This window comes from Sardina pilchardus, chromosome 18, assembly GCF_963854185.1.
Source record: "Sardina pilchardus chromosome 18, fSarPil1.1, whole genome shotgun sequence".
NCBI classification, from domain to species: domain Eukaryota; kingdom Metazoa; phylum Chordata; class Actinopteri; order Clupeiformes; family Clupeidae; genus Sardina; species Sardina pilchardus.
This window is the reverse complement of record NC_085011.1, coordinates 16,295,048-16,309,846: the sequence shown is the minus strand read 5'-3', so window position 1 is coordinate 16,309,846 and position 14,799 is coordinate 16,295,048. Positions and strand designations below refer to the sequence as shown.

The 14,799-nt window shown below is 43.8% G+C and overlaps 1 protein-coding gene across 1 annotated transcript in view; it reads right to left on the bottom strand.

Annotated features, from left to right (window-relative positions):
• Window positions 1–721: 721 nt before the first annotated feature.
• prim2 (DNA primase subunit 2) overlaps window positions 722–14,799 on the bottom strand; it is a 74,009-nt gene continuing 59,931 nt past the window's right edge. The window contains exons 13-14 of the mRNA XM_062518941.1: window positions 4,577–4,645; window positions 722–1,344 (exon numbers count right to left, since the gene is read on the bottom strand). Coding sequence (XP_062374925.1) covers window positions 1,090–1,344; window positions 4,577–4,645 — 324 coding nt within the window. The 3' untranslated portion in view covers window positions 722–1,089. The remainder of the gene's footprint in view (window positions 1,345–4,576; window positions 4,646–14,799) is intronic.

Here is a 14,799-nt window from a genome sequence, read left to right as displayed (position 1 = left end):
CCTACAATAGTTCCCCATGTAAGGGGCTGTGAGCTCCTCCTCCAGCAGAATACAATTAGAGCTGAAGGTATTCAAGACGAGGAGAGCCTGGTGATATACTTAGCATTCGGCACATGCCATGTTGTCCCGTGCATGAATACAAAGACATTCAAACTGGCCCACTGTGACCCATACGAGCACTCACCCAGAAAATCAAACAAATAGCTCTATATTAATTTCACTTAACGTTTCCCTACAGATTGGTGATACTAGTGGTGGGGGTATTTTTAACCCCAACTAGATCTGGATTTGGTTTAATTCACCTCCCGAGGACAAACAAATAGCCTCCGACAACCATACAAAACACACCCAGATGGGGTTTGGCTTTAACTAAAGGAGTGCTGAGCACTACCGAGCAATGAGATGCACACAACATTGGAGACAGTGTTTACTCCGAGCCGTTCGCCTGACAGGAGAATCAGCCGCAGCCGCCGCGAAGGCTCGGTTGAGGGCGGTGGAGAAATATCCTGGTCACGGCCCAGTAAGCAGGCAAATCCTCAGTCTGCTGTTGGACACTGGCGATAAGCCGCCACTGTTCACACACCTTGGCGAACGGAAAACACAACCCCAAAAGAACCAGCAGGCTGTTGCAAGACAGATGGCTAGGCGATAGCAAAAGATAACTAGGCAATTTCTTTTATAGGGCACGGCTTAACAAAACAGAGATATGCCACTCACAGAATTGCATTTCTCATTTATTTTATTTATTATTCGGAATGCCAAAAATAGTATTTGTTTTTTTACAGTCCGCCACCATGAAGATATACATCAATCAAAAAGTAATTAATGTGTCATAGAAAACTGACGTTGCAAAAAGGTCTTTATAAGGACATGTAAAAAAAAAAAATAATATGAAAAAAAAATCAGAAAGGCTGTGTATAACCATACAGTTAAAAGCTTGATGGGTAAGAGATTACAGGGTCTAGATGCTTGATGCCCCTCTAGAAACAATCTGCGAAAAAACTGTTCAGAGACAAGAGAGACACTTGAAAGTTTACAGAGCCCTGACAATAACTCTTTCCCAACAAGGCCATTACTCTAACAGAACTGCTATTCGTCCATGAAGAGTGTGTCAAGATCTTCCATTTCGGCCGCGTCTTGTGCGGAGAGCGCTTGTGTCTTGGGGGCGCTGGACGTCTTAGCGGTAGCCGCATTCTGGTTCTGGCCTCTCTGGGGAGTCTCTGGTTCCCTCTTCACCTCCCTCACTCCTCCTCCTCCTCCTCCTCCTCCTCCTCCTCCAAGCAATTTCTGACTCTCGATGAAGTACTGGTTGGGGTGGTTGAGCGAGAAGCCTGAATCTTCGACCTAAAGGGACAAAAGTGAGAAAGAAAATGTTCAACTTTCGGTTTAGGGGACCGCTACGAAAGTACACCGAGTCTCCGGTTTTGATTGACAGCCAAACGATCGACTGAGAAACAAACACAAAAATCAGATTTCTTATAACCTTTTTTTTTTGGTAACAAGTTATCCCCTCTACTCCTCCCTTGCCCAATGTCTTTGCTGAGAAAAGTGAATCTGTTTGTGAGGCGCAGTGATCCATCACTGCTTGGCAGATCATCGCCCTTTTCCCTCCTTTTTCTCGGCAAACGACAGCTGACTCTTAAGCTGCTTCTCCCCGGCAGAGGCGTCGGCCAGTTCAGCACCCCGTTCACCTAGCTGTAAATAAATCAAAGGTTTGCCCATCGGATGCTCGCAAAGGGGGAAAACAATCCAAATCCCCGTTGTGGTTCAGCGCGAGATCGCCGCGATCCATTATTCGCAAATCTCTCACAGCACTTAACTGCTTTCCAGGGGTTGGGGACCGCGGTGGCGGCGGCGGCGCCAGTGACTCTCTGACCGTCCTCTCTCAGGTGACAAATGAAAAATGCATAAACATGAAAAACTAAACCGAGGGAGCACAGAAGGGGGAAAAAAAATCGAATCAATCCAGAATTGTTTTGTTAGAGGTGCATTAATTCCCCCAGCCCCACACACACACACACACACACACACCTATTCTGTCCTCAAGCCAAGCTCCAAGTCCTTCAGGAGCATCGTGTCCAGCAAGGGGCCCCCCATGCCCCCCCCCACCCCCCCCTTTACAACTCTTGCCATTTCATTACTCCTCCTATTGTTTGATTTATTGCCCCTGTGTAAATATTTCATCAGTGAAGTATTACATTTTGACCTTTAATAAATGCAGCAGAGAGGGGAGGGAGGATCGCTGGTGATCTATCTGTTCTAACTCACAGATCCGGAACCAGAGGGGACATATGCCAGTGATTAAAGGCTCTCAGGCATGGGCATATGCGTGCGCTGGCGCAGCCAACTGTGCCAGGGACGACTTCCTGGATCTGTGGTCGGGGGGGGGGGGGCCTGGGTGGGCAGTAGGGAAGAGAGCGGGAAGGGGGAATACCTCTTGTACCAACACAGTTCTCTATTTTTAGTGGATGTGTGAAATTCTGTCTTTATATAGTCATAATTCCACACAGGGAGGGCCAGATTATCCTTTGATAGCTTTTGGGATCATTGTGGCCATCCTATCCTGCATTTTCCGAATCTTTTTTTTATTTTTATTTTTTATTTCTTTTTTAGCCGAGGCCTACGGATTGGTTTGACTGTAAGCCTTCGGGCAATTTGTCATGCTCTTAACGTTCTTTAGTCCTCCACCACCACCACCACCACCACCACCACACGATCTCCTCCCCTCCCCTCCCCCACTGTTCCGTTTCCCCCACATGCCTGTAGTATCAGTGTGTGCTGTGCCGTCCTTGGAATGTAATCACACAGCATTTTCAAAAAGAACACACCACACTACAAACCATTACGGAGCCCATCAGTGGCACTTTGAGCTCAGTGCAGCATTAAGGGGGGGGGGGGGGGGGGTGGGAGAGAGGAGCCGGGACAGCTAAACGCCAATTATAAAGTGGTGCTTATTGGTGCCACACCGCGGACGAGCCTGAGGGCATTTTTACGGCCGTTCCAACGCTTGGTATACTGGCCTCATGAAACATGTCCATTGTGGGGCTGTTAAACAGCTAAAGCAAACAATGTTGTAATGTGTTATCTGATCCAATTACATTTATATGGACACCACATACACAAACACAGACACGTCTGATTATTGCACAGATAAAGAGGCACTGAAGATGAGGACTGCTGAAAACCTGTCTGGTAGCAAGCTAGAGAAAAAGAAAATGTTTTTCAGGCAGAACAGTCAGATGTGATTTTAGTGATTTGCGATTCGAGTTAATTGGTTAACTTCTTGAAAACAACTTCTATGGCAGATTTCTGGTTTGAAAAAAAAAAAAACCAAAGTGTCTGAGGCGAAAAAGAAAAAGACGATTTTCCACAGAAGGTTTGAACCTTGTTTGCACGGCCGAGATGACAAATGTTTGAAGAGCTCGCCTCTCTCTTTCATATTGACTGTTTTCTTACATTTCAAATTGACCTGTCACCTTGCAGATATGGGCGGCGTGTGCATCGGCACACTATGAGCGCACATTTCCATCCCAAAGTGTCAGCTCAGCTGCTTTGAAAGTGAGCGACCGCGTTGGCACATGTCAAGGAGTTAATCCTGACTGACATCACTCTGGATTATGACTTCCTTGGAGGGAAAATAGGGGGAAAACATGAACACATGGAGACACACACACACACACACACACACACACACACACACACACACACAGACACACAGACCCCCACAGATACACACACACAGACATAGACAGAAACAGAAGTGCATGTACACACACACACACACAGAGGTATCCAACACATGAAAAATACTGCAGTGCAGAGGCTGGGGGAGAAACAAACAAACAACCAACAACAACAACAAAAAAAACTCCACAAATAAATAAATAAAATAAAAATAAATAACAATGATCTCACAGAAGCTGTCAACACATGAAGGCTCCCTAACTTAGGCTCAGTGAGCGCTTGGCACCACCAAGAGGGGCTGCTTTCATGCCCACTGGAGCAGCCTGCATTAACAGACCCCACAAAGCAGGGCGAGAGCTGACTGAACCGTACAATGCAGTCGACATAATGAACCCTCAACGGGGAGGAGAAAAAAATAAAGATTTATCGTACTTCCGGATAAGTTCAATGGCTCTCCTTCCATACAGCCCCTGCTTGGCCCATCTAAATAGGGATTGAATATTAATAACATGGGACGAGTTGACTGAAAGTGCTGATCCGAAAGGTCTTCGCTAAAAAGCAGTAGATCAAATAAATTAAATATTCATGAGTGAAATGAGGTTATTGGGGTGGGTGTGTGTGGGGGGGGTAAATTAATCTAAAGTGCTGTAATAAACCCATAAAAATTAAACGGCAATGACAGCTAATGATGGATGTGCGTTGGGTGTCTGGTTGATGCGGAGTCTTCGCGCTTGAGTTGCGGCAACCATCCCTGAGCAAAGCTGACAAGAGACAGCGAGGAGAGGAGAGGAGAAGAGAAGAGAAGAGAAGAGAGCAGAGGAAAGGGGAGGCGAGGAGAGGAGAGGAGAGGAGAGGAGAGGCAAGCCTCAATTATATCTGGCTGCAAACTTACCCCATGTGTCATCTCAAAGTACTTCTGGCAGGCCAGCTGATAGTGCATTCCCTTGACTAAGTCCAAGATCTGCACAAGAAAAAGAGTTGGAGGGGGGGGAGTTAAGGCAGGGCAAAAAAGGACAACCAGTGTCATAAATTAAAGCAGCACTCTGAGGTTTACACCTCATTATCTGAACGGTGTAGGCCTACCATGCAAGTAAATACATACTGAGTGGATCACATTGCCTATTCCAATTTTATAAACAAATAATGCTGTTAACAGAAATATTGTAATATAACTTGCTCATGGATATTTATCAAAGTTTCTTAATTTACGCAGCAGTTTGTTTTTGTTGTGGTAAACACACCTGTTATTTACACTGTCGTTCAGATACCTTGTGCAACTCTCGTCTGGTACAGATGGATGAACAAACATGCAACATGTTTTGAAAATCTTCACTGACTAGCACGTAACTATATCGGCACACACAACCAGTTTGCATACCGAAAAGCTTTCAAACGTGCCAACTGTGCCTTTCCTGGTATTCGTTTAGTTTTTTTGTTTTTGCCTTTTAGATAGTCATCACACTAGCTTTAGTTGGAAACACCTTACTGTAGATTGGAGACAGACAGCCAGCTAGCTGACTAGTAGTGTGAAGAGTACTATAATCCAGCTCCAACATTTCAAAAGACTTGTTTGGTGGTGGTTATGCAAGCGAACACACTGAGTAGTGAACTACAGAATCACTACAATTTGGTTCATGCACCAGATATTATTGCACACCAGAAATGGTCACCCTAGGCAGATGGATTAGGCCCCTGAGTCATGGATCTGTCCGAGGTTTCTTCCTGTATGTATCTCCAATTCTAGGGAATTTTTCCTCTCCCCTATACTCATGGGCTCTCCTCTCTCTGAATGTTTAACATGTGCAATGCTCATTAATTCAAATTGAAATGGAAAAAAACACTGACATCTCAAAAGTCTCAGGATAACCTTAAAAGAATCTTAAATCAGACCAACTTCAAATTCTTTAACGTTTTTAATTTGATTAAGCCTGATTTAATCAGATTTGTCATTAATTTAACAAAACAAAATGATGGATGAGACAATGTAAGTGAAAGAAAAAACGTTCTGATCGTTTTGAGAAACTAATGTTGTTTTTTGTGCTTTTGCTGATAAAAATAGGTGTGCTTTTCAGACTTTTCGAGCATGACACAACAGGGAAGATGAGCTATTCTTAAGTAGGTCACATTTTAGTCACATTATTCTGCATAGACATCCACAGAAACTCAGATCATACACAAGTCTGTTAAAACATTAAGGGGGAGCTATGCAGGTTTTTTAGCTTCAGTCATTGGAATGGTTGTGTGTCTTTTTTCGGGTTGAATGGTGGCCGTTTCGCTTCCACCTCGCGCCTGTGAACGGAAAAACCACCCTTGCAACTTTGGGCCGGCGGGATGGTACAGAAAGTCTCGCAGCCTCACGATCATGCTCATGAAAAGACAGACTGACTGATTGAGGAGTGTTGTAAAATATACCCACTAAAGCTGTAGGGGAAGCTCTGCAGAGAAACCGGCAAGCATAAAACGAGAAAACAGAGAAGAATCACCAAGCCTGCATAGCTTCTCTTTAACCTCAATCTATGGCTAAGGTTAGAGTTACAGTCTCTCTATTTGTTCACTGAACATCATCTTAACCAAACCCTAGCTCTGAGCTTGAATTATAACAAACCATCTGTTATGTTTCCACTGGTGGACTATATCCAATTAAAGCATTACGTTAATATTTCATCTGACTGCTCGGGACTATTTACTATATAATATATAAGCTGCAGCCATTTTCACCGAAATACTAGATTTAAAAAAAGGAATGACATGAGAGTCAAAAGTTTCGGAAAGGCACATTTTAGGTGGATCGGTTTTAGGTGTACCCTCAGAAGCTTACTGTATACTGAGAGTTCTAGAGTTTAGGCATTTTAGCAGGCAACACCATGCTGGTTAAATTGAAACCTCTGCATTCCGTGTGAGGTGCAAGTGTGAGATTTCACACCTCATGCATGCTTATAAAGGGTTCATTATACAGGCTAGTTGCACACCATGAGAATATGGCGATTATTATTCTCAAGATCACACATCCCTGCTACCCAGAAATGATTCAGCCCTTGTTTAATTACTGCCGCCGGTTTTCCCATTCCCTGTTTGATTAGTCAGATTTTCTGCATGGCGACACAGCGAGTGTGACAGCAGACCACTGAGCTTTTAAGTCTGACACAGTCGCTGCACGAGAACCCAACGCTCCGCACTGCCGCACTCTCGCTGTCTCCAGGAACTGCTTCTGACATGCATGCAGGATTCTTTTTTTTTATTATTATTATTTTGAGAGAGGGATTCAAGTTTCAAGTTCAGGGAGAAAAAAAAATACTGCTCAGCATTTGTGAGTGCATATTCTCTCTCTCTCTCTCTCTCTCTCTCTCTCTCTCTCTCTCTGTGTGTGTGTGTGGTCTCATAAGCTAGCTATATGCAAAAATAAAGACTATGACTACAAAGTCGGATCCTTACTGTGACCAGGGCAAGGGCTCTGGGGAAACATCTACAGAGTACAGCGTGGGTTTGTTCTCTGATATGCACCAACCAGTGTTGTTTTTCATCTTTCAGCAAAGCCTACGAGATCTCTGCTAGTGGTCACATTGACAACCCACAGAAACAACTCAGTTTAGAATTCAGACAGCATCCAAGCACGGTCTTTGCAGGATGATGTCGATCATTGAAACACAACTCTCTCTCCATTTTAACTATCCAACTGGTAAATAGTCTCTCTCTCTCTTTCTCTCTCTCTCTCTCTCTCTCTCTCAGAGAAATGGACTGCAGAAAGTCTTAATCTTCTCAAGTTCCTGATTCTTGTCCAGGATGGAACATCAACAACTTTGCATGTCTCAATCAGAATGTATTTCCCTTAGAGACAGCTGATAAACAAGAGCTTCCCTGTCATCTGGAGGCAAGTCCACGGTGCTGTTGACAACCAGTGAAAGCAGATATGACAGCATCCCCCAGCATATCAGCATGCGATATAAATCAGACTATTTATAATACTCTTTGAGTAGGCTAAAGCAGAGGCGATCACCTACTGTATGCAGATGAGAGGAGCAGCATACTGCAATTTTTACAGTTTTTTACAGAAAGCCTAAAACAAACTTTTCTCTAGGTCTCATGATGTGATTTGCTTCGACTGCATGTCCAGTGTGTGAGTGTGTGTGTGGGAGAGACGGAGAGAGAGAGGAGGGAGTGAAAATCTGCAAGTGAGCAAGTGAATGAGGGAGAACTAGAGCGAGAGAGGGGGAGACAGAAGAGTGTATGTGGACAGGCATATTCTAAACACATGCCAGGGTTGCAGAAGATGCCCCTTCAGGGCCTCTGAACATCACCACTCTGAAACACTCCCACATATTGACAAGCTGCAGATATGCATAATACATGGGTCAACACCTAGGCTGCTGTGGCCCTGAACTTTAGACGACTGTGTGTGTGAGTGCGTGCGTGCATGTGTGTGTGTGTGTGTGTGTGTGTGTGTGTGTGTGTGTGTGTGTGTGTGCGCGCGTGTGTAAAATCAAGAATTGGAGAGACTGATACAGGCTATGGTTGAGATGGAGGACATTATGTAAGGGAGAGAGAGTATGTATGTGTGATAGAGAGAAAGAGAGAGAGAGAGAGAGAGAGAGATAGAGAGGGGGGGGGGGGGACCTTGTGTAGCAGGGGCTGGCAGGTCAAACCATTAGTGCTCCATCATGTTGAAGGCAAAACGGCAGTAGTTTATAGATTGGTGAAATTACATCTATACCGTTCTGTGCATTTTGCATTAATAACTCATTAACCTCCCGTAATTCACCGACTCCGTTCCCCCGAAAAGAAGCCCGGTGAAAAGGGAGTTGTCACGAGGGGTTAAGCGCGAGTGCCGCGCCACCGCGGGTTGTGAAAGGTGAGGGGAAGTGGCGCTCTCTGCATGGCAGATGAGTTCTTGCTCGGCCTGGAAGAGATGCTCTCCTTTGTTTGTTTGACTTCTGGCCTCCCGTGTGTCAGTTCTCTCTTACCCCCATCTGCCCGGTGAATGACAGCAGCGAGAAAAAAACACAGATTCTCTCTGCGTTTTTTTTTTTTTTTGCTGTTGTTGTAAAAAATGCTGCCTATTTCTAACTGTTTATCTGTTTGTTTGATTTTTGTTCAGGCTGTATATATCTCTGTTCAAGGAAATAATAACATTACGCCTCTGGTAAGCTTGTGCGCATTTAAAAGTTAGCAGATGCACCGAGGCTTACAGCGAGGGTTTAATAAAATGGCAAAAAAAAACCCAGCCCAAACTCTGGTTGAAATGTCAGCTTGTCAGCTATTAATTCCCTGCTGTTTTTTCCAATACCACCACAAAACGGCAACAGTGAAAGGGGGAGTGCAGGTGGCGAGATGACAAAGCCCCCCCCAGGCTGCCCCTCCCCCTGTCTGACACAACGGACTCTGGCGTCACCTGTTCCACTCACTCGCGCTCTACCTCTCCATAACCAACAGAGTGGACTGATGTCTGGAGCATGATAATTATGGCCTTCACCCATACCCCGACACTCAAGGCACTCATTAATTGAATGCTGCGGCAGTGTTGCTCCAGCGGGTGGAGTGGGGGTGGGGAGTGGGGTCGTGGGTAGTGGGGGTGGGGAGTGGGGTCGTGGGTGGTGGTGGTGGGGGGTGGGGGGGGGTGGAGGTCGAAGCTATTTCTTCCCAGTGGCAGTGTGTCCAGTCCTGCTTACGGGTCTTCACTGCTGCTCGACTACCGCCTGTGGCTCTCCAGCAACCCCAACTCCGCCAAATTATGCATTTCATTTACGGAGCGAGCAGCATGCCACTCGTCCTTTAGAGTGGCTGTCACAGAGCATTAGCTCCATTCTGATTCCGAGTTCCGAACAGCGACGCGGGCAAGGCGGGCAAGCAGGCCCCTGTGTATGACAACCTGTGGCTATAAACAGTCTGAACCCACAAACTGCGGAGAGGGAGGAAGGGAGAGAGGGAGAGAGGGAGGAGGGAGGGGGGGGGGGGCTCTTCTTTCCAATCATAAAAGTGGAGTTGGGGCATACGCCTGAGTGCACAGCGGCGGTGCTCAAACCCGGCACAATTCCGCTTGCTTTGACCTCGATGGAGTGAGTCCACCTTGTAAAGGATATGTATTTAGGGCACAAGAGCTCGAGGCTGCCGGGGCATGTTTGGCATTTAAAAGTAAAACCTACATGTTTGAGAGGAGATTCAGATGCTGAAATACAAGCATTCCTTTACACATTTTCAGTATCGTAACTACAACATTATTGTACAATCTCACCTAACTCTGCGTTGAGTTGTTGGCGGCATTACCACCTTTTAATTGTGCATTTCTAGTTAATTTCTGAGTTGTTTGAACATTCACCAAATATAACTTCACTTGTTACAGTAAGTTACAAAGGTCTAGCAGATGTCTAGACCACAAACATATCTAATGTGGACATGAAAATAGAAAAGTATGTGGATCCCTAGCCAGATGCCACTTATACAGAAACTAAAATACAGATAAGGGCTGGCCAATGAATAGAATTGAAACAAGCATCCTACCAACACTTTTTATTTACATATAACAACAAGTCTCAACCAGACTGTCCAGACACTTACTGTAGGCTATATTAGCAAATCTTACATTTGGAGATCTACAAGTCTTTCTTTATGTGTACCGTTTTGCAGAGGTGACCAATTCAAGTGCATTGGCAGGCAGAATACTGTGCCTTGTCAAGTGTTATTGTAGATGCCAAAAAATGTCCAGGTTTGACCTTCCCATCAATTCCAATCATCCTTGGTTATTAGTAATTAGCTTAACAGAGACATTCAATCTAAACCCTAGGCAGTATGTTATACTTGTGATTAAGATGGGAGGTTATCAGGGACTTCCGGTGAGCCACGCTGCGAAATGGTCTTGCCACACTGAGCTCCTGCCACATTTTCCCCTTTTTTGACGCTTATTACTTTAAAAGTGTAGTTTTGACTTCAGACACCACACCCGAACTTCTCTGAACGATGCCGAACAAAAATCCTGCGAGTTCTCCACAAAAACAGCAAGAAATTGTCAACAAACGCTTTAAAGCTAGTTTGCCACACGAGGACATAGCATTGCTAATCAAACAGACAGTGGAGACAGAACGAGAGACTCTGCGTGAGGTGGTAGGTTCCATGCTAACCGTGACCCTAGACAAAGCACTGTCGCCACTCAGCGCTTGTATCTCCGAAAACGGAGCCCTGCTACGTTCGCTTCAAGACAACATCGATTGCCAAGCAGCTAAAGTTGAGACGCTAACAACTAAAGTAGATGGCCTCCAAGGCTCTGTTCGCCAAGTGAAAAGAGAAGCAAACCACTGCATAACTGAACTGAGCAAACTGCAACTAAAGACTGACGAGCTGGAAGACAGAGGTAGACGAAACAACATCCGAATCGTGAACTTGCCTGTGGGAGTGGAGGGCGAGGATGCCGCTGGGTACCTGAAAACCATGCTGCCTGTATGGATCCCTGACTTAGCAAAGACGGCAACATTACCACTGGAGATTGATAGAGCCCATCGAGTGTACACTAAGTCTTCCCAAGCCAACACGATGATTTTCCGACTTCTTCGGTATCCTGACCGTCAAGCGATTTTGCAAGGTGCAAGGAAGGCTAAACCCCGTCTCCCGAATGGCCCTAAATTGGAATTCTACGCCGATTACAGTGCAGGCACGGCCCGGAGAAGAAGTGCCTTCAAAGGTCTACGAGCCCGATGTCGCCAGATGGGAATAGACACCTTTCTGATCTACCCAGCTATCCTGCGAAACCAAATCATTCAATTCTGCTGAGGAAGCTGAACAGTTTATGTCAGACTATGATGCCAGACCTGGATCAAGCCAGCTAACCCGTTTTGATCCAATCGCTCCAGCTGAACCAGCGAATACAGGGCCAGGATCTGAAGGGCAAGTTACACTTGATATGGAGAGTTGATGGTTTAGTTTGATTGTGCAGTATATATGGCCTATGTTAGCCCGTTCAGTTTATGCAAAGGGGACAGTTCATGTTGCTAAATGCAGTTCCACTAATAATCTGGCTAACCGAGGGCATACAACATTAGGTCAGGAATAGAATAGCCTACTTTGTTGTCTTGAATTTAAGTGACTAGCGTTATCGGTGCTAGTTTCGTTTTTGCTGTTTCAATTCCGTATCCAAGCAGGATGTATTTTCTTTTGTACTATGATGCAGTTATTTTACTTTCTACCGCCACGTTTCATTTTATAGTTAAACTACACTTTGTCAGTTTTATTTTTGCTTAAGGGGGATGGTTAGGCACAAGTTCATTGTTAATAGACTTCGCCACGTGAATGTCACGGACGCTAGCTATAGAGGGGTTTGAGGGAGGGGTGGGGGTGTGGCTGCAGCCACACATAAACCAACACATGGAAACTTGTATATTTCAATTGTCTGAATATGTAACTCTTATTGCCAGTCAAGGTGTTTTTGCACACGCTGTTTTTTGTAGAAGCCTGTTTATTTTGTTTCGTTTAATATTTGATGATAATGGGTAACCACACCATACTTTCCCTTAATGTCAAGGGGCTGAATTCACCTTTCAAACGCGCCAGTGTTCTAGATTTTCTACGTAGGCATAACATAGATGTAGCGCTCTTGCAGGAGACACACCTTAGACCAAAAGATGTAACTAGAATGCAAAATAAGCACTATAAACCCATCGTGGCCTCAGGAGATGGCTCTCACACCAAAGGTGTTCTGATACTAATGAAACGGAACTTAACTCTCCAAATTGAAAAAATAAGCTCTGATGCATCAGGGAGGTTAGCTTACTGTTGTGCTTCTGTACAGGGAGAAAAGCTAGCTTTTGTGACAGTTTATGCTCCGACCATATATGATAAATCCTTCTTCCCAAATTTAACAAAAGAGCTGCTTTCTTTAAACGACTATCTTTTAATTATTGGAGCAGATATGAATACCTTTATTGATAGAAACCTAGACAGGTCTCATGCCAACATTTCAACAATTCAAGCCACTGCATCGGATGCTTTAAAGCACTTTTGTAAGAGTCTGGATTTGATAGATATTTGGAGAATACATAATCCAACTATTAAGAACTTTACCTTTTATTCAGCTGCTCATAAAATGTCGTCTAGAATAGATTTTATTTTATCATCATCAAAACTGGGTCAGTATGTTAAGTCAGTTAATATATGTCCACGCTACATGTCAGACCACAATCCAGTTATTGTTACTTTCGATCTCTTTCCCATGCATAGAAAACCAACAAGGTGGAGATTCAACACAACTCTCCTTCAAAATGAAGAATATCTCACTCAATTAAATTTGAAATTAAGAGAATTCATTGACATTAATATCAGTAGCGTTTCTAACCCCATGTTTGTATGGGCTGTGGTGAAGGGTTTCATAAGGAACAATGCTATCAGTTTTTGTACACATCTTAAGAAATTGAAAGCACTCCGAATAAAAGACTTGGAGTTAGAGTGTCAATGTTTGGAAAGGGATTTGAATTCTAGATACTCTGAGGAAAAAGATGTGCAACTTAAAATTAAACAGTCAGAACTAAATGATTTGGTTAAACAGAGAGTTGAATACTTAATGCATGTAACTAAACATAAGTATTATTCAGAGAGTAGTAAACCAAGCAAACTCCTCGCATTGACACTCAAGAAACAAGAGAATAAAATGTATATTTCTGCTATCCGCAACCCTCTTAAAGGGACTGTAACAGCACCACATGATATAAATGATACTTTCAAGACCTTTTTTACAAACTTATACTCATCTGAATTCTCACCATCCCAGGACCAATTTGATGATTTTTTTAGCAACATTGAACTTCCAGGTCTCTCCACCGATGAACTTGAAAAACTAGATTCCCCAATTACTTTAGAGGAGCTCCACCAAGCCTTAAAGCTTACTAATAAAGGTCGTTCCCCTGGCATTGATGGGCTACCCGCGGAATTACTTCTGACGTGCTGGGAAATATTGGGACCATTATGGCTTGATGTGCTAAATCATGCAATAGAAAATGGCAGCTTTCTTAAAGATATTAACATGTCACTCATAACCCTGTTAGCAAAGCCAGGTAAAGACCCTATGGAATGTGCAAATTACCGTCCCATCTCATTGATAAATGCAGACCTGAAAATATATGCCAAAGCGCTGGCCCTACGCCTTGAGAAAGTAGTGGGCAGGCTGATTCACATGGATCAGACCGGCTTTATGAAAGAACGTCTAGCATCTGATAATATAAGGCGGCTTCTTCATATTATTGATGAGACAGGGAAAACATCTTCCCCTAATGGATTGTTTTTTCTGGATGCTCAAAATGCATTTGACCGATTGGAATGGAAGTACTTGTGGAGAGCTCTGGAAGAATTCAAATTTGGTCCAAATTTTATTAGAATGATCCAAATTTTATATGCTAACCCATCTGCGAGAGTTTTTACAGGTGGGATTTCCTCTGACCCATTTGGCATATTTCGTGGGACGAGGCAGGGATGTCCTCTTTCCCCACTTCTTTTTAATCTTTCAATTGAGCCCTTGGCCCAGTTTATACGTCAAAATAATATTTCAACACCAATAACAATAGGTCCTTCACAACATCACATATCCCTATATGCTGATGATGCATTGATTTATATATCTGATATTCAGTCCTCCTTACCAAAGATCATGAGTACGCTGGACAATTTTGGGAAACTTTCAGGCTTTAAAACTAATCTTAAAAAATCCGTTCTCATGCTTCTCAATGTGGACAAAAATGAGCTGGCTGTTCCTTCTGACATTGTGGTGGCTGACCAAGTGTCCTATTTAGGTGTTCAGATAACATCAACTCTATCATCTATTTCCAAGATTAATTATTGTGCTATTTTGAAGAAAATAGAAAATGATATTAATAGATGGATGCCACTTCCATCATCAACACCTAGTCGAATTTCGGTCATTAAAATGAATGTTTTACCCCGAGTTAACTTCATTAGTTCAATGATACCTCTGCCCCCTCCAGTGGACTACTGGAAAAAACTAGATACTCTACTTAGGTCTTTTGTATGGAATAAGAGGCGTCCACGGATAAAATGGTCAATGTTACAACAACCCAAACTCCAAGGAGGTTGGGCTCTTCCAAATTTCAAGCTATATCATTGGTCCTTTATATTGCAGCATAGTAG